Raw genomic sequence first — 19,586 nt, 5'->3', positions numbered from 1 at the left:
ATAACTCCCTATATGTTTTCCATTGACCTTTATTAAGGGGACTCGTGACCCTTAACTCTCTCACTTATGCACATGAGTATCCAGGACTTGTTACAGTTCCCCTGGTGACTGAGAAGATTAATGATGGGTCCCAGATGTTACATACGGTAGATGTGTCAGTGCAACAGGGAAGATGGGTCCCAGATGTTACATACAGTAGATGTGTCAGCACTCCGACACACCTGATGAGCTACAGTGAGGATCCATCTAAAATGGGCTGAGAATGGCAAGTATAAAACTAATGATCTATAATCACAGAATCATAGAATCTCAGGGTTGGAAGGGACCTCAGCAGGTCATCTAGTCCCACCCCTGCTCAAAGCAGGACCAACCCCAACTAAATCATCCCAGCCAGGGCTTTGTCAAGCCAGGCCTTAGAGGTTTTTAAGGAAGGAGATTCCACCATCTCCCTAGGGAACCCATTCCAGTGCTTCACCACCCTCCTAGTGAAAAAGTTTTTCCTAATATCCAACCTAAATCTTTTTTGTTGCCCTCCATTGGACTCTCTCCAATTTTTCCACGTCCTTCTTTTAGTGTTGGGTCCAAAATTGGACACAGTACTCCAGATGAGGCCTCACCAATGCTGAATAGAGGGGAATGATCACATCCCTCAATCTGTTAGCAATGCCCCTACTTATACAGCCCAAAATGCCGTTAGCCTTCTCGGCAACAAGGGCACACTGTTGACTCATATCCAGCTTCTTGTCCACTGTAACCCCTAGGTCCTTTTCTGCAGAACTGCTGCCTAGCCACTCGGTCCCTAGTCTGTAGCAGTGCACGGGATTCTTCCGTCCTAAGTGCAGGACTCTGCACTTGTCCTTGTTGAAGGACAAGTGTCATATCTAGGCAGCCCTTACTGTGGTAGTTGGGCACCAAGAGAGGAACCTAGATAGACAATAGGGTGTGATTCTGGTCTTCCTTGATACCTGTGTCACTCCACTGACTTCAGAAAGTTCCTCCTGATTGATGCTGGGATAAGTGAGAGCTGGATCAAACCTGGGGATAGAGGATGGGTATCAGAAGGATTATGTTGCCTCCCGGTGCAGAATGTAGGGCCTCACTCATCGCTCCCGTAGGAAAACAAGGTTGTTTTTATTTTTTCCTAATGACTCCCGTAAGCAAAGTGTTCAGAGAAACAGGACAATACCCAATCAGTCATTCTGAGAGCCTCTAGGAACCAACAAGTCATGCTCCTAGCTATGTCTCTTTCCTCTATCGATGGTACTGACCTGGCTCCCTCACCTGAGTATCTGAGCACCTCACACTCGTATTGATCCTCCTACACTCTTGGGAAGTAGGATAGTGCTCTTATCCCCGTTGTCCACAGCAGGAATGGAAGCACAGAGAGGCTAGGTGACTTGCCCAAGGTCACACAGGGAGCCAGTGGAAGAGCAGGGGCTTGACCCCAAGCCTTAGCCTAGTGTCCTAAGTACTGGAGTATTCTTCCTCATGCATGTCAGTGTTACATAGATAGGTTGGCCCAGGTCCTCAGGTCTAGTGCAGCAGCTTTTCATTGCACCACAAGTAGATTATGGTGACCAAGGGAGGGTTGCCCCAGATGTAAGGGGTGTGACTGGGAAGTCCCTGCATCCCATGGGGCTAGTGGCAACAAGCACAACTTAGAACAGCCTGCAAGTGCTTGCAGAAGGACTGTCCTGACCTGGCCCTGCCCGGCCCAGCCCAGAGTAGGCTCAGGCTGGGGGTATAGGCCATCTTTGCATGCCCTGTCCAGAAGTGGGCTGTGCCTTGCTCTGCCATAGCCATATGAGAAATGACCCACTGCACGGTGCCTTGTAAGGGCCCAGGCTGATGGCCTGGGGCTCTTCGCAGTTACTGCTGCACAAATCAGAAGCTCCATCGCTGGAGACAATGGAGCGAGCGTGCCGTGAGCAGGGAGCGAGGCCACGCGCCATCCCAGAGTGCAGGGGTAAAGGCTGGCTTCTCCATGCCTGGACGGGTTTCACGTCTAGAGCAGCTTTTGCTGCACTGTACGCGTCGGGGGCAGGGCTGTCTTTATCTCAGGTTTGGGCAGCACCCAGTGCACTGACGCCAGAGTGTGAGCACGGTATCAGAACCTATGTAGAACAAGGGCCTTGATCCTGGCGGGACCTCTGGGCGTTCTTTGGTGACTGACTGAGCCGGTCATAAGAGGGGCAGCTGGGCCAGATGCCCGGATTCCCAGAACCTCCATTCGCCGATCAACCACTTCTGTTCCTTTTAGGATCCTGTACGGGGAGCTGGCTAGAGGAGGGCCTGGTTAGGATCTCAGGGAAAGGCATCCAGAGGCCCCTGGCTCACTGACAGTGACCTAACGCTACAGCGGGGGCTCCAGCTGGTGCAACGCTCCTCTTGAGCTTGGATCCCTCGGCGGGTGTGACTTGGTCGCTGTGTCGCCCATCCCTGTCCCTTCTGAAAGGAGGGGGGAGCGGCTGGCTCTGGGGGCTGGTCCTGGACTGGGCCATCTTGCGTCTGTGGTGTGAGTTCAGCGGTGCTCAGTAGGGGCCAAAGGCTGCTACCATCTCAGGGCAGGTAAGCAGCCAGCCCCCCTCCCCAAGGTTCCTCCTTGCCGCCCTCCAGCCTTCTGTCACCTGTCCCCCTGTCTCTGTTTCCCATCCCCAAGGCCTCCCCCCATTAGCCTCTGTAAGGTCTCCCCCTTCTAAGGCTCCTCCAAGAGCCTCCTCCTCCCTGGTCCCAATCCCCTTTCCCAAGGGCCTTCCTCCTCCCAGGCACTCCCTCTCCAAACCCCACTCTCCCAGGCCTCCCCAGTCCCGGGGCTCCCAACCTCCATTTATCTGCCTCCTGGAGGCGGGGGTAGAAGGAGAAGTTTCTGCAGCTGGGTAGAGAGTGGCCCCTCCTGGCAAGAAGCTGCGCCTGCAGCCGTCGCCCGCTTGCCTTGGTCCATCTGGCTGGTCTGCGGGTGGCAGAGAGACCGAGCCGGCACTAGGCAGAAGCAGACAAAGCAATTGCTTAGGGCCCCGAGCAACTCAAGGGGGGCCCTATTTGCTTTTTATTATGAGAACTTGCCTATTTTAGTATGGGAGGGGGGATATTCCTGCTTAGGGCCCCCAATGGCGCCGGCTCTGTGGGAAGAAGGTGAAAGCCACCTCACACCCTGCACTTCTGCACCTCTAACACCCCTCCCTCGGCCAAAAGCGGGAGCTCAACACACCATTGCCCCTTGGGGCAGACGTGCCACCGTGCTCCCCTGTAACTAGTGAGGGCTTTGCTGATGGCCCCTGTTGCTATGGTTATATATTATTTGTATTAAACTGTAGCACTTAGGAGCCCCAGCCCTGGACCAGATGGCGCCAGGTGCTGTACATTATATAGCAGGTGTATTACGTAGCACCTAGCAGCCCCAGCCATGGGCCAGGTCCCCATGGCACCAGGTGCTTTACAGACACAGAACAAAGAGACACCCCCTGTCCCAAAGAGCATCAACCTGAGTCACTTTGTCAGGGTGAAAGCCAGCACTCCCATCCAGCCGACCCCTGGACTTTAGTACTTCCAGGACCTTCATTCCAGCTTCAGCCCTCTCTGACGTGGGTTCCTCCCTGGTATCCGTTAGCCTACAGAGGCAGAACTGGCCTGTATCAGCCCATGGGAAAGGACCAGAGTCGAGAGTCTGCCTGTTTCCCCAGGCTGAAGGCACTCTGCCCTTGAGTCTGTGCTTGCACATTTACGCCTGATTCTCCGAGTTGCTGAGCACCCCCAGCTCCCCTTCCTAAGCCAAGGCTATGTCTACACTAGGAAAAAAAGTGTTTATTATGGTAGCACGTAGGAAGCCGGTCATGGCACACGACCCCATTGTGCTAGGCGCTGTACAACCACTGAACAGAGATGGACTCGGCCCCAACAAGCTTACAGTCTAACGCGTGTGCACTAGTGTGTTAAAATCCTAGTGTAGACAGGGCACGTTGTCATTTTCACACGTTAGCTGGGGAGCCTAGGGTTTACCTCAACCTGCTAATGTGTTAAAACAACAACTTGCCTTGTCTGCTGTGGGATTTTAACACGTGTTATGAACACACCCTTCTCCTCGTGGAGACAAGGCGCTGGAGGGTGTCAGTGTCCAGGGCTTTCACTTCAGCACATTCCATGAGCACTACAAGCCTCTGCTCCCCCACCGCCACCCCAACACCACAACTCAGTTTGACATTTAACGATGGTCAAATATTGCCACGCCCAGTGTGGGCATTTGTCAGTAGCTCACTTTCCTTCCTATCACAGGGAAGTGCTCCTCTCTCCTTGTCCGACTAACTCAGGTGTCTGACAAATGCCGCGGTTCCCTGCAGAAACTCGGGGATCCAGGCACTTCTTTGATCCCCCTCCTGAGTCACTCCTCCCGGTGTCTGGCTGTCTCCTGAGGCTTTGACAAGGGAGCATCTCCCTGTGCCAGGCGGCTTGCTGTGCTGAGCAGTAAGTGTGAAGCCAAAGATCCCCCGGGGAAGGACTTGATTGCAGGGTTCCGTGCGAGGAAAGTTCCTTAGCCTGTCAGCAGTCTTTTCACTGTGCTGCAATCCCAACTTGTATCATGGTTGCACAATTCCGACCGGAGGGTTTTTGGAGGTGGCTGTGGCTGGGATAACAAGGCCCTTTTGTTTCCACCAAGGGCACCGAGTGTGGAGTTTAAGCCCAGGGTTGATTTCACTTCCTGAGCATCCTTCCGCGGAGGATTTCCCTGAGCCGTCTGTGCCAAGAGCAGCGTTGATTGCAGTTCAAACAGAGCCCAACAATCTTTTCCACTGGGTCTTGTTCAGCGGCTAATGGATAGAGAATGTGTTTGTGACTGGGGCTCGCAGGCCTTGCCTGGGGGTTTGCAAGAGCTGATTGGAAACTGGAAGCAGGACGAGGGGCCTCTTGCAGGCCTGATTTGTGGGCTGGCAAAGCTGCTGGGGCAGAGACTGAGCTGAGCCCCTGGAGAATTCTGGGACAAGCCTGCAAGACAGGTTTTCCCCTTTCCCCAAAATACGCCCAGTTTTGCTCCACTGCGATTACTGCCCCATGCAGGCATCAGGAGCTCCCAGGAAGTCTGTGGTGGGACAGGGACTCAGACCTGGGTCTCCCAAGTCCCAGGTTAGCGCCCTGACCAGTGGGCCCTCCTCCAACCCATTCTGCTGGAGGCCCTTGAAGAATAATACCTGCCCTTCATACTCAGACAGGTGTGCAAGGTATCTGAAGCCAATCAAGAGGGAGAACATGACCATGTGACCTGGAATCACACTGGGCTGGCCCGTTGGAGCTTCAGTGTTTGCAGCTCTCCAGAAAGGACTGGGTGTTTGCATGCGCACCACCGTCAGGAGCTGGTTTGCAGACGCATGCGGCCGGGCTGGAGCCCACGCTGGAGCGGAGTACCTCTGAGCTGGGTGTCTTGCTCTGCCCTGGACCCATGGCCCAGGGTCCTCAATTCGTTCATTATTTGCTAAATCGTCCTCATTTCCAAGCTCCCACTGAAGCCAGCAGGCCAGGTCCTGACTCAAGCAAAGCATCCAGGAGCTTTGCCTGAGCAAAGCGCTGAGGCTTTGGGTCCTAGACATTACTAAGTTATCAGAAAGGTTTCTCTGCAGTGACATCACCTCCTTCTCTCACCACAGGGAACTTTTTTCCTATTATGAGAGAGTGGGTAACTGAACTGAGCCTGTCAAGATAAACTCAGATAGGACGAGAGACAATTGCCTTTGAGGCAGCAATTAAGACATTTCTGGTGAGATCAGCTCCGCTCAAGCTGGAGCAGATATGCACGCGGGTGCAAAGAGACAGCTTCATCACTTGACCTAGCTCCTTGCCAGGAAGTGCGGTCTCAGATGGGAGCAGGGAGGCTCCCATGCCCTGCCTGTGCCATTCCCGGATCCTCACACATAGTAAGGGCAGCAGTACAGAGTTCTCCCTGGGAACTGCCACCTTCCTTTCAGCCTCTCTGCTGGGCCAATGCCAGCCTTGCAAGAGAAAATGCAGCAGGCCCCCCCGGTTCTGGGTTAGGATTGAGCAGACAGGGCCCCAGCAAGACGCTGCCCATGGTATTTTAGTGGCTTTCTCATTTTCCATAGATCAGAGGCAGTTTAATGTTCTCCATGCACCTAAACAGTCGGTGACCCTGCATTCTGTCTGTGAGACGCTGCAGGCAGATTTACACGCTGTTGTTAAATCTGCCTGTATCCTGCAGCGAGATATGAACTGGGGCAGACAGACAGCAACCCTGCCAGCAAGCTAACGGAGCACCCCCCGGCCTGCTCAGCTGGAGCGCTGAGAGGCTTTCATGTCCTGTGCAAACATCCGTTTGTTAGGGCGGGTTTCTTAAGCCATCCGAGTCTCTGTGGGCTTGTCTACGTGAGAAACTGCAGCAGTTCAGCGGTTACGGCACTCGCCCGGAGGCTGAGGGAGAGAGAGACCCACCGGCAAGCTCCTGCTGTGTCACAGCCTTTCTGAGTGACCTTGGACGAGTCACTTAGTCTCCCAAGCTTGGACCTGCAGAAGGGGCTTAGGCGTTGTGACGAAACCACAGGAACAATATTAAGTTCCACAAAGCCAAGTTCGGCGCCAAGGCTCTCTATAGAATGAAGGTGTTGACGCTGGCACCTTAGAATGTAGTAAACGAAGCCGGGACACATGGAATGGGAGCTAGCCAAGGGGGGTGCCAATGAGAGTGCTAGGCCCTCCCCTGCTCTGGGCTTGGTGCCGAAGTCCGGGCTGCAGGGGGGCCCCTGGCTCTTCTTATGATTCATGCACTGGGGGAAGATAGGCGTTCAGGCCCAGCACACGACTTTGGCGGTCGATCTGCTACGGGTGCTCGGAGGCCCCCACGCAAAACAGCTGTGGGGGTTGGGGAGAAGAGGAGGGCCACCCTGATAACCTTCAGTGCAGGGGTTAGGGCACTCTCCCCTGGGAGGTGGCTGATCCCTGTTCAAACGCTTCCCCCTCCTCTGGCAGAGAGGGACTTGAACTGGGAGTCACCCAGGTCTCGGGTGCATACCATAATCTTCAGTCCAGTGTTATCAGGAAGGGGGTCCTCCTCCCCCTCCCATTTGGTGTGGAGTTAGGGCGGCCTCTGAACACACCTCCTGGATCGAGCCCCACACGTGACCTAGGCAGCCAAGCTCTTGTCTTCCCCGGTTTGTGAACTGCCCTGGGGCTTAGGTGGGAGATAGCGCCCCAGCAGCTAGACTGAGGTGCACTGCACGTGCGCAGAGGCAGAAACATAGGCACCGAGGCTACTTTTACTCCAAAAACAAAAGCACCAAGCAATCTGAGGTGTCTACAGGGCTAGGTAGCAGCCAGTGGGAGTTTTGTGGAGCACAATGGTGCCTAAAAAGTGGTACTGTGCCTCAGTTTCCCCCATACGATGGGGATAATAGCCCTGCCCTACCTCCCAGCCATGTTGGGAGGACAAATACAGCGAAGATTGTGAGCTTCTCAGATCCTACGGTGTTGGGGGCTACGTGGGTGGATACGACAGAGAGGTTTAAAGTCAGACCTGGTCTGTATTAATATTGGTATAACAGGGCCAGGCAGGTGGCCTGTCTACACTATGGACAGAGGTCTGATTGCAGCATTGCAGACATACCTGAGCTAGTTGTAATCTAGCTAGTGACTCTGCAGCAGCTTGGGCTTTAGCGTGGGCGGGCGACCTGAGCGCTCACGTGGCAAACCAGTGCTGCCACGGCTCTGCTGCTGTTGTTACCCGAGCTGGCTGGATTCCGGCTAGCTGGGCATGCTGCGGTCACACTTCCAGTTGCAGCGTAGACACGTCCTCTCACAGCCCCTGTGCAGAGGAGTTAAGGACAGCTGACCCGACCCCAAGCTCTGAGATGTGAGCGCTCTGCTATTATGAACAGCTCGGGGGATAGGTGGCTCTGGGTCTGCTGCGTGAGTGATCTGCCTTACTTCTCCTTAATTGAGACAGAAATGTAGGCCCGTTTGCTAGCTCTGTCTGTATCAATTTAGTGCCTGTCTTCTACAGCAGGATAGCGTCTGCAGCTGTCTCACCACCATCCCTAGCTAGCAGCCAATCAGTGTTTCCCCTCAGTACCACCGAAAGGCAAAGGATGGTGAAATCCCCACGCACCGTGTTATCGTGCGTAAAACTGAGCTTAACTCTGCCAGCCAAGGCTCACGTACACAAGGACCATTCAGATTAAATTAGAAGTAGAGACTCCAATAGAAATCAGAGTCCTATCGTGGCAGCAGCCGTCTACACACTGTAAGAGGCTGTCCCTGGCCTGAGGAGTTTACAAACTACGCAGTCAAATCAGGATTATCCTCCTTCTACAGAGGCACTGCCCCAGGTCACACAGGAAGTCTGTGACTAACTGAGGTGGTATTTGGAGCCAGATCTTCTGCGACTCAGCTCATTTCTTTAACCACAACACCATCCTTCTCTCAGCCACTTCCCCTTATGCTCTGGGGGATAGTCCACCCTCTGTGTCAGCTTCTTCCTTTGTTTTGGCTTAAAGCTAGACGGGGGCAAAAAAATGTAAATTCTTTTTCCCTCGACATTTTGAAAAATGTATAGTCTTTTTAAACTTCCTGTGAAATGTCTTTTTCTATGAAAATGTAATGTGAAAACGATTAGCTTTTGAAAACCGTTTTCAATAAAGTGGTATGGTATGGGGTAAGAGAGATCTGGTTTCCAAAAAACCAAGCAATAATATGTATCTGACTGAAAATGAAAACATTTTACTAAAACAATTACAGTTCTTCGTTTCCATTGTTTAGCCCCGCCTCCCTCGCCCCCCAAAAACCAGAAATTTTCAACAAAACCAAAATTTCCACCAAAGATTTTGTTCTGGTTAAAAAGCTATTAATTGTCCAAAAATTTTTTGATGAAAAATTTTGACCAGGTTTTCTTAAAACACAGCCTTGGGCTTCAGTAAGTTTTGGTGTCCTGATCTCTTGAAGAAAAAACAATGTGCTAAACTTTCCCCTGAATTATATTCCATGTAACTGTGTTAACAGGGTATAAGCCAGGGCAGAAATTTGTCCATAGTCATTTATCATATAGGGTCCTAGGCAGCAAGACACATCAAACTATCCTGTTTATTTCTTATGGGTAAAAGAGTGAATCTCATTGCGGCTCCAGTGAACTTGGAGGATATCACTGATTTTTGGTAGATTTTGCTGGTGGTAGAGTTTGTTTGAAGAATTTTGATGGAACAGTTTTCTGTCAGAAAATGCAATTTTGTCAGAGTCTAAACATGGCACAGGAACATGTCAATTTCAACAAAATTTTTGACAGGAAAAAATTGAAACAAATCATTTTGATTTTCTCACTTTTCAACCAGGTTTGGTTTGACTTTATCACTTTGAGTCATTTCGTTTTGACTTTAATATCCAATTAAAATCTTAATTTTAATATTACATTATAGTTACAGATAATATTCCGTATAATCCATATGTTCCACATTTTATATTATGATGCTTTGACATTATCAAAATGAATGTTTGCACCTTATTGAAATGAAACAGTTTGACATTACTGAAACAAAATCTTTGAATTGTTCTGAATGGAAATCTTTCAGAATTTTTGTTCCAGGGGAAATTTGGAACAAAACCAAATTTCAAAGGCGGAATTTCTCATGGAACAGAATTTCCAGTTTCTGACCAGCTCCAGTCAATTGGGTTTTCATGACTGTAAAGAGTAGTTGGACTAAGACCTGAACTCCTGCAACCAGAGAGCGCGTTCTGAGATACAGTCTGATGGATGCTCACCGTCGATGCTCTCTTCCTCTTTGTCTTTGGTTTCTAGGTCAGGCATTCATATCTAATCCAGGACCCCAGGAACTCAGTCATTCCTGGCTGGCGGCTGTTCGGCACGTCTATATGAAATAAGATGATGGGTCTTAGTCCAGTTACATTGTTAGAAACACCATCAGAAACTGGCAGTTGGCAACCTTGGGAGGTTGAATGGCTACAGAAATGAACTACCCTCAAGGTCCCATAAGAGGTGCTGCCAGGTCACGGTTGCAGCACCTGTCCTGGGCACGGTTTGGAACATTGCACTATGGCTTCCCCTTGCTTTAATTGCTTTTTACAGACCAGCTCCGTCTCCAGGGCTGTCAATTTCTCGAGTCAGCGGCAAGAAACCCACTTAACTAACAATACAGGGCACATCATGAAATGCTGGATGAACCTTTTACTCATCCGCACTGTTTCTTTCCCCCAGACGCCTGGATGCAAACCTGATTTCCGTGGTGCCCAAGAAGAGCTTTGAGGGGCTGCCCTCCTTACGTCACTTGTGGCTGGATGATAATGCCCTGACAGAGATCCCTGTCCAAGCTCTCAACAACCTTCCAGCCCTGCAGGCCATGACGCTGGCTCTCAACCTGATCTGGCACATTCCTGACTACGCCTTCCAGAACCTCAGCAGCCTCGTTGTACTGTAAGCTCTCGACATGCACTGTGCATTTATACGCTGTTTATATTTGTGTGTGTGTGAGAATGAGCAATGCCACGCTCTAGTGGTCAGGCCAAGACGATCTGGATGTAAGACCTACTGTTGCTGCCACATAAAGGAGATCTCCTTTAGCTCAAATGATAGCAACCAGTGTTTTGAATCGAGCTGATTTTAAAAATGCTAATTATTTGTCCTATGAATTTTTTTAATTGCTTTTCTTTCTAAATTTTCCACAATTTTTTTTAGTTTTTTCCATGGAAAACCACAGATGTTTTCATGTTTTGAAAACTGGTTTGTGTAAAAATGTTCCGGTTTTGCAAACCGAAACCCCACATATTTTAATGAAAACGTGCACCAAAAAGTTTCTGGCTTTTCATTTAAAAAAAAAGTGGGAAATGTCTACCAAAGTTTCTGCAAAACTTTTTGGTTTTTTGTCCAGAAGTCCTTTTTTGTTGGAAAGAAACTTTGACCAAAAACTTTCCTAACCACTCTGGGTTTGGGAGGTGAAGTACAACAGTTCTGACCTCAGCACTGTGTGTGAGAGAGATAAAATGACCAGTGGCTATGGGCTACTATTCTTTGTAATAATTCTAAACCTACTGTGACAAAGTTCCTGCTCTACCTTGGTGGGTCTTGCGCTTATTGGTGGATTTGCTCGCCTTGGAGCTTCACGGCAGCCCTCAGCTTGGCCGTTTTTCTGAACCAACAGTCCAGGTCGACTCCTCCTGTGTCTGACCAGGAGTTGGGAGGTTTGGGGGGAACCCGGGCCCCCCTCTACTCCGGGTTCCAGCCCGGGCCCTGTGGAATGCAGCTGTCTAGAGTGCCTCCTGGAACAGCTGTGCGACAGCTACAACCCCCTGGGCTACTTTCCCATGGCCTCCTACCAACACCTTCTTTATCCTCACCATAGGACCTTCCTCCTGGTGTCTGATAATGCTTGTACACCTCAGTCCTCCAACAGTCCGCGTTCTCACTCTCAGCTCCTAGTGCCTCTTGCTCCCAGCTCCTCACACGCACACCACAAAGAAGTGAGCTTCTTTTTAAAACCAGGTGCCCTGATTAGCCTGCCTTAATTGATTCTAGCAGCTTCTTGATTGGCTGCAGGTGTTCTAATCAGCCTGTCTTAATTGTCTCCAGAAGGTTCCTGATTGTTCTGGAACCTTCCCTGTTACCTTACCCAGGAAAAGGGACCTACGCTTAGCCTGGGGCTAATATATCTGCCTTCTATTACTCTCCTATAGCCATCTGGCCCAACCCTATCACACTACTTGGTACTTTCTAGATTCTTTTTACGGTGCCATTGGAATGTAAAGACATAATTACAGTATATTGAACAGTCTAGGAAAATGACACTGCTTCAATGACTGCTCCATTCCAGATGGAATACATTTATTTCACAGGCACTGAGAAACAGTAAACACTCTACAATCTCTAATTATATGGCAAACGGATGCCTTTGTAATTTCATACTGGGAAGTGTCCCTTACATTAACTGGGGCTTACATGTTATTTGTCATCTAAATGGAAACCTACATCTGCAAATTAGTTGGCAATTTATTGGTTGGTGTTGATTACTAAGTTAAAGTGTAATTGCCAAGTAGCCCAGAACCCTTGTATGTACATGCAATAGTTACAGGCTTGCTTATGGGACATAAAATGGAGTGCTACCGTATTCATGTGTTTTGTAGCCAGCAATAAAGTATCATCAGCATTGGTGGTCAGGGAAAGCTTAGCAATTGCTTAGCTCTCAGAAGAAAAAGCTTTTGCTGAAGCCTTATAGAAATATGCACTTTACAACTTTTATTAAATATTCACTGCTTAGATGGAAGGTAAAGGCACATTGGGAGAAATAGCTTGAGAAATGTCGGATAATCAGTTTGTTTTCACACAGGATAGAGTTCAATCCTTGGGGTCATTTAGGGATCTGGGGCAAAAATTGGGGATCGGTCCTGCTTTGAGCAGGGGTTGGACTAGATGACCTCCTGAGGTCCCTTCCAACCCTGATAGCCTATGAGGATAGGACCAAATGTCGTCTCTCGAGGCACTTGCAGTCATCAGTTCAACCACTGGTGATGCCCTTTGGCTTCAGTTGCCTTTTGGACTGTTATCTCAACCTCAGAAGCATGGTGCTCTCATACTGGGAATCCCAAACGTTGGGTGGGAAAAAACTTCTTCGCTATGGTGGGAAAGCAGAAGAGGCCTTGACCACAAGACGGAAAGAAGCACCCTCCCGCAGACAGCTGGGTATGGGACATGTGTAGGAGCCTAACCCGACATTGGGAGATCATTCAGGATTTCTGTGGACTCACAAGCTTTCCACAGAGCAGCCACACAAATTGCCGCCATGCTCACGGTTTCCCCGTGTCAGCACTTAGCCCACAGAAGATTGATGTTCCCCTTGTGCCCTGACCTGTGAGCTGCCTTGCTCCACGCTCAGCCTCCGACGAGGCTAAACAAACTTTCCAAAACCTCAGCAAAGAATCTCAGCCCACCAGCCAGTAAAACTTCCCCACCGCCATGCAGAGTGCATGTGTCTGTCCAGGTGTGAGTGTGCAAACTTGCAAATGCAGGGAGAAGAGAGGCTAGCCGCTGCCATAAACTTAAGTACCCTTCTAGTCTGGGAGTTATTTAACATAAGCACCTGTAGGAGAGGGGAGCTAAGAGCAGATGTGGAGAGTACCGGGAAAAAGCTGTCATTTATAGGCTGATTAATGCTCACAGACGCCCTCGTCAGGAGAAACACGACCTTCCCAGATGCAGCAACGTGTTTCCTGCTCTGCACACCTTGGGCCTTTGGGAAAGACACAGCTGAACCATCCGGTGACGATGGGATGAACCCACAGCAAAATATACCTGCTTCAATCTGGAATAAATTGGGCTTCAGCCTCTGCTTATAAATTACACCCCCTCGCTGAGGAATTCCCTGACCTGTTCCATTTCTGGTGCAGGTTTGTAACAAGGGTTGCAGAGTATTTGAAAGCAGGCCCCTATGTAATCACTCCACCATGCTCCCTTCGCTGTCTTTGATAACTGCAGCTTCCTTTGCTGTGAGTGTTAGCGCAGTGATGTTGAGGACTAGTTTGTTGATATGGGGGGTAGGGGGCCTGAAGGGGTTGGGAATGGGACACTAAGACTTTCCCTCCGGAGTCTGACCCAGCATGACAGGGACAGAATGTCACTTACATCTGTGAGTAGGGCTGGCGAAAAATTTCCATCAAAACTGGTTTTTGACTGAAAATTGGGATTTTGACAAAATAATTTTTTTTTTTTCATTAAAATCAGAAGGGCTAAAACCAGAAATATTTCAATTTGGGTATGCTACCACCGTGCATCATGGGAATTGTAGTTTATCATAGAAATGTTCGACTGGAAGAGACCTCGGTGGTCATCTAGTCCAGCTCCTGCTCTGAGGCAGGACTAATATTATCTAGACCATCGCTGACAGGTGTTTGTCTAACCTGTTCCTAGAAACTTCCAGTGATGGAGTTTCCATAATCTCCCTAGGCAACTTGTTCCAGTGCTTAACTGTACCCTCGCAGGAAGCTGTTCTAAAGTCTAACCTAAATCTCCCCTGCTGCAATTTAAGCCCATTACATCTTGGCCTGTCTTCCATAGTTAAGGAGAAACAATTATCACTTTCCTCTTTAAAACGTCCTTTTATGTACTTAAAGACTGTTATCATGTCCTCTCTGTCTTCTCTTCTCCAGACTAAACAAACCCAGATTTTTCAGTCTTGCCTTGTCATCTTTTCTATGATCTTTAATCATCTTTGTTGATCTCCTCTGGACTTTTTCCAATGTACTCATCTTTCCTGAAGCATGGTGCCCAGAACTGGACACAGAACTCCAGCTGAGCCTCGCCAGTGCTGAGTGGAAGAATTACTTCTCATGTCTAGCTTTAGTTACGCCATGTCCCCATTCTCCTCTATGGGCTGAACTCCCAGGCTGGACTGCGTCTTCTAGGATGCACCACCACCAGGGACTCCCATGACACACTGCCTCCCCCGCTCCTTGGGGCATCATGAACGTACTGCCGTGCTTAGGAGAATGGCTTTTCCTGGTGGGCATCCTCTCTTACTCTCCCCACGAACCAAGCAGGGAGTATCTAACCTGCTGCCTTTCCCTAGGAGGAGATGGGAGGACACAAAGACAAGCCCTGGCTGCAATTACCCGGGAATGGATGGGGAGGCAGATTGACCAGGCTGAGATGGTGGCAACTAGCCTGTCGCTCCAGGCAGAGCGGTCCTCGCTGTGTTTTGTTCTTTCAAAGGCCTAATAAATGCAGCTGCCTGGGGTAGAGGGTGAGGTTCAGTCAGCCTCCGGCGTTTGTGTGGGAGATCTGGGCTCTGTCACCATGCCATGGCGGGGGGTTGCAGCTTCATTTTCATTCTCGTGTCAGCATGACCCTGAGCAGAGCGGCTAAGAGGTGACTGGGCCCTGGAGTCTGAGCTGCCCTCTGGCCCTGGAGCCGGGTGAAGGGCGTGTTCCATTGCAGTGCTGCTGGCTTGGTAACGACCATGGCCGTCCTGCTCTCAGTCACAAGGGGGGATTCCTCTGACGTTAGTGCAGGCCTCCACCAGCACGAGTGATGCCAGGACCCCCGGAGCCCTGTCTTGTCACATGGCCAAGAGTGCTCAACTCCATGACAAACAGCCTGACCCAAGTGCCCGTCCCCTTGGTATCAAAAGGTTGGCCTTCCGGCTCGCTGTGCTTTGCCTCGAGCGAGCTCTCACTCAATCCCTCTGCTCTTCAGCATAGGAGGGATGAAATGGGGCAGATGCCACGCAAAAGTGGGGAGAGGAACTGGAATGGCAGTATCGCCTGCCCTAAATATCCAGACGTCCCTCCAGGAACATGCTGTGTATTCAGGTCCCCACAGGCTTTGGGAAGTCGTACCAGGGGGGATGGGTCAAGTCAGGGATCAGCTGCTCTCTGTGCCGGTCACATGGGGAAATACACTCTTCCGCTATTACTGCCAGTGGGGTTCTGCTCTGTGAAGGAGGCTTGCTTCATGCCCAAGAGAGAAGGCTTCTATGTTTGGGAATCCAACTTGAGACACCAGGGGCCTGATTTCCAGGGGGGCTGGGGGAAGCTGAGCACCCCTAGCTCAAGTTGACTTCAGTGGGAGCTTTAGGGACTCAGCATCCCTGAATATCAGACCCCCAGTGTCTCAGCTGGGATCCCCAAACTTGGGGTCTTCTGATAAAATGGCCGTAGCATTGGTATGAATCTCCATGTGCCTCAGTTTTCGCATCTGTAAAGTGGGTAATGATCCACAGTTTCTAAGACACCTTGGAAACCTTTATTATTAGAAAAAATATTGCCTAGCATCTGGGCTCCATGTCTTGGCCTTTTAGTCCACAAAAGGGGATTCTCTCTCTGAGGGCTGAGACGTTGCCGGGAGAAAAGTGAGTTTGCATCTCAGTAACCGTAAAAAAAGAAAGTCAAAGAATTAACAAGAGAACAATAAAGAGATAATAGCGCTCTATGAAATCCCCTGCTGCTGCTGTCAATTCCAGCTGATTTTATTCATCTCCAAATGAGTCTAACCACTGCTACCAGCTGCTCGGGGTTGTCCAGGTGAATTTGCACAGTTCCTGTGACCAGATGCCCCTACTGATCTGTGGCAGATTGGGACTTTGAATGGGTTTTGCCCATGACACTCCCCTATGTCATCTGAGATGTTCACGGTGCGCTGACAAGATCCCGACTCATTTCAGACGTTGAATTTGATCCAAGGCAATGGAATACAAGTGACTGGTGGAAAATGAAGCTGGTCATATTGGTCCTTCAAGAGAGAAAATGGAAACATTTAGAAATGAAAGCGATGGAGAATCCACCACTTTCCTTGGTAGTTTGTGCCAATGGTTAATCACCCTCACTGTTAAAAATTTGTTTTTAATTTGAATTTGTCTGGCCTTAACTTCCAATCATTGATGAGAACATAAGAACGGCCCTACTGGGTCAGACCAAAGGTCCATCTAGCCCAGTATCCTGTCTTCCGACAGTGGCCAGTGCCAGGTGCCCCAGGGAATGAACAGAACAGGTCACCATCAAGTGATCCACCCCCTGTCTCCCATTCCCAGCATCTGGCAAAAGAGGCTAGGGCCACCATCACCATTGATTCTTGTTCTGCCTTTCTCCCTTGATCTAAGAGCCTGTCGTACCCCATATTTTCTCCCCATGAAGGCATTTATACACTGTGATCAAGTCACCTCTTGACCTTTTTAATAAGCTAATCGGATTGCATTTCTTAAGTTTCCCACTCTAAAGCATTTTTTCAGCCCACAAATCATTTTTATGGCTCTTCTCTGCACTCTTTCCAAAATTTCAACGTTGTTTTTAAATGTGGACACCAGAATTGGACGCAGTATTCTAGTATTGGTCCCACCAGACGTAAAATCACCTCCTTACTCACTACTCCCCTGTTGATACATCCTAGGGTTCTTAACAGACTGGTATCATTGGCACTAATTCTTTCCCCTTGTTTGTAGTTGTTGTACTTAGTAGGCGGAAAGACCAAGCTGCTCTCTTCTCCAGAGACTTCCAAGCGGCGGGGGAAGCTTGCACTGCTACTGTCTATGCCATGCTTGTTGCTAGACACAGGACTTTGTTCTCTAGGGCTCCTTTCACCCACAGGAAAACTTATTTGAAAATAAGAATGAAAAGGAAAACGAGACAGTTTGCCAGAAGACTTCCGAAAGGAGAATTTGGAATAAATCGTGTTTTAATAGGGTGCAGGGCTACAGCCTGTTTAGAGAGTTTTTAATAGGACGAGAGACCCCCCCTGTTGGGAATTGCGATTTGTTCTTTATTGGAGGCAGGTGGCTCCTGTAATTTTTTCCTGATGTGCCTTTCCAGTTTCCCAGACTGCAGTGCAGTCACCGCAGATGCAAGGCTGTCTCTCGCCTGCTTGCTTTTCTGATGGAGAGAAACATGTTCAACAACAAAACATGCCTCTTTTCAGCAGGGTGCGTGTGCTCGCTGGGGAGGAAGCCCATTTCAAAGTGCAGACAGCAACAGTGATGCATGCTACCCGCATGCCAATGTAAACTCTCAGCGTTCCTTCTGGATGCCACACCAGTGGGGAGACCAACGCTGACTCCTCAATGAGTTGGATCCCTGTTTCAGGCAGATCTGCTGGATTTCTCTTTGCTTGATCTCCAAACATCTTCAAGCCAAGTTTAAGCAAAACCGGCTCAGTGTTCGTTTCATTCCTCTTCGCTGATATGGCCTGAATGAAACTGATGGGATCCTGCAGCTCAAACATTTCTAAACCTAGAAAAATCCAGTCGGGCTTGATTTCTGGTCCTAATGAATGACCAGGTTGTGCCACTTTTACTCACATTCAGTTATCATGATGGCACATCCCAAAGGGACGTCATCTCCTTGGAGATGGAGCGCTGCCCAGATCAAACTCTATCTAGGACATTCAGTGCTACCTTACTCCTCAAGTGGTCCCCTTGAAATGGATGGAAGGATTGGATGAGAAAGCTGCTACCCAACAGGAGTCAGGGAAGCAGAATCTGGCCCCATAGGAGGAAGATAGCTGTTTTTAAAGCCATGAATGTTCCAAGTCAAGGCGTAAGCACATGGGTGGGTGGGAAGACGTTACCTATTTGTTTCTCTTTGTGATGTCCTGTAAAGGTGTAGAACACTGGCCAGGATGCCTCTGTTAAGACTGCCTGAGATGAGAGAGGATCCGTAACAAGACCTTCATTTCCCCAACCTGTCTGTCCAAATGAAAGCTCTGCATTCTGTACGGCTCTCTGCCAGCCCCTCCTAAGGGAATGCTACTTAATACGTCACATGCCAGGCCTGGAAGGTGAGTAATTTGGGGCAGGATCCCAGGGGAAGCGAGGTCCACAGCTGCAGACCCAGCACATCTAGAATCATAGAATTGTAGAATATCAGGGTCGGAAGGGACCTCAGGAGGTCATCTAGTCCAACCCCCTGCTCAAAGCAGGACCAATCCCCAACTAAATCATCCCAGCCAGGGCTTTTTCAAGCCGGGCCTTAAAAACCTCAAAGGAAGGAGATTCCACCACCTCCGTAGGTAACCCGTTCCAGTGCTTCACCACCCTTCTAGTGAAAAAGTTTTTCCTAATATCCAGCCTAAACCTCCCCCACTGCAACTTGAGACCATTACTCCTCGTTCTGTCATCAGCTACCACTGAGAACAGTCTAGAAATGTTGTCCCTGCTACCTGAATTGCAAGCCCTGTCTTTCCTGTTTCCTCATGCCCATGCTTGTCATTTCAAATGAACAGATGCACTAGAGGATTGGGGGTTTTGTTTTGCACCTCACTCTTTTGGCTTCCCCCGTCCCTGGGAACATGCAGTGAGATCCAAACATTTGGCTTGGCGAGTGCATTATCCAGGGTCAGAGGGACTCAAACGACTGGCGTCATCTTGGTGCGAAAGCCCAAAGTGATGTAAGGGCAACTTGATCTGAAAATGCCACATAAAATGTGGCGGAGGAAACCATCTGGACGGGGAACATATTTTTTTGTGACAAAGAGAAATAGCTCCTCTAATCTCCTGACTTGGAGTTTTATCTAAATCTTTCTCCTCCGGAGAATCACAATTGAGCCAAGTTTTCTTGCAGCTGCTTTTTCCTCTCCCCCACTTACCTCTGGGAGCAGACAGTAAATTTTGCTGTACGGCCGCACCCTCGTGTCTCCCCAGAATCTGTGTGTTCTCATCAGAATCACTGGATGGAAATGTGCTTCTCTGGGAGAATCAAGCTGGTTTCCAAACTGCGCTCCGGTCCTCACAGCCCTTCATTTAACTACCACACAGAGCCTGCTTCCTCCCCGGCTCCTAAACCCTCCTGCTTTTACCGTGGAACATTTGGCTTTGGGAACAGTGTGCACTCGGTGATACTTCCTGCACTCAAATCCAGGTGCAGGGAGAGAATTTTTTCTCTGAGCCAAGGCAGATTTAGAGCAAGCACAAGAAACACCAATGTCATTGATCCACCTGCTAGCGCGGCCCCAGGCCATTTTAAAGAGGCTGTATTCCAGGACACAATAGGTTGGGGAATAGATCGATGGTAATAGATTAATGCTTTACATCACAGCGGATGCAGAGTCTGTCTGTGTCTGAATGTGAGGGGCTTGGTATTTATCAGGGGCGAGGCCCCAGGCACATAAAATG

At 49.6% G+C, this 19,586-nt stretch overlaps 1 protein-coding gene across 1 annotated transcript in view; it reads left to right on the top strand.

The window, feature by feature from the left end:
• Positions 1–19,586, top strand: part of LGR6 (leucine rich repeat containing G protein-coupled receptor 6) — a 202,528-nt gene that overhangs the window by 120,175 nt on the left and 62,767 nt on the right. Inside the window, exon 5 of the mRNA XM_007054310.4 lies at positions 10,199–10,414. Coding sequence (XP_007054372.1) covers positions 10,199–10,414 — 216 coding nt within the window. The remainder of the gene's footprint in view (positions 1–10,198; positions 10,415–19,586) is intronic.

This window comes from Chelonia mydas, chromosome 21 (genome assembly GCF_015237465.2).
Source record: "Chelonia mydas isolate rCheMyd1 chromosome 21, rCheMyd1.pri.v2, whole genome shotgun sequence".
In the NCBI taxonomy this organism is placed as follows: Eukaryota; Metazoa; Chordata; order Testudines; family Cheloniidae; genus Chelonia; species Chelonia mydas.
This window is presented reverse-complemented; position numbering and strand designations above follow the sequence as displayed.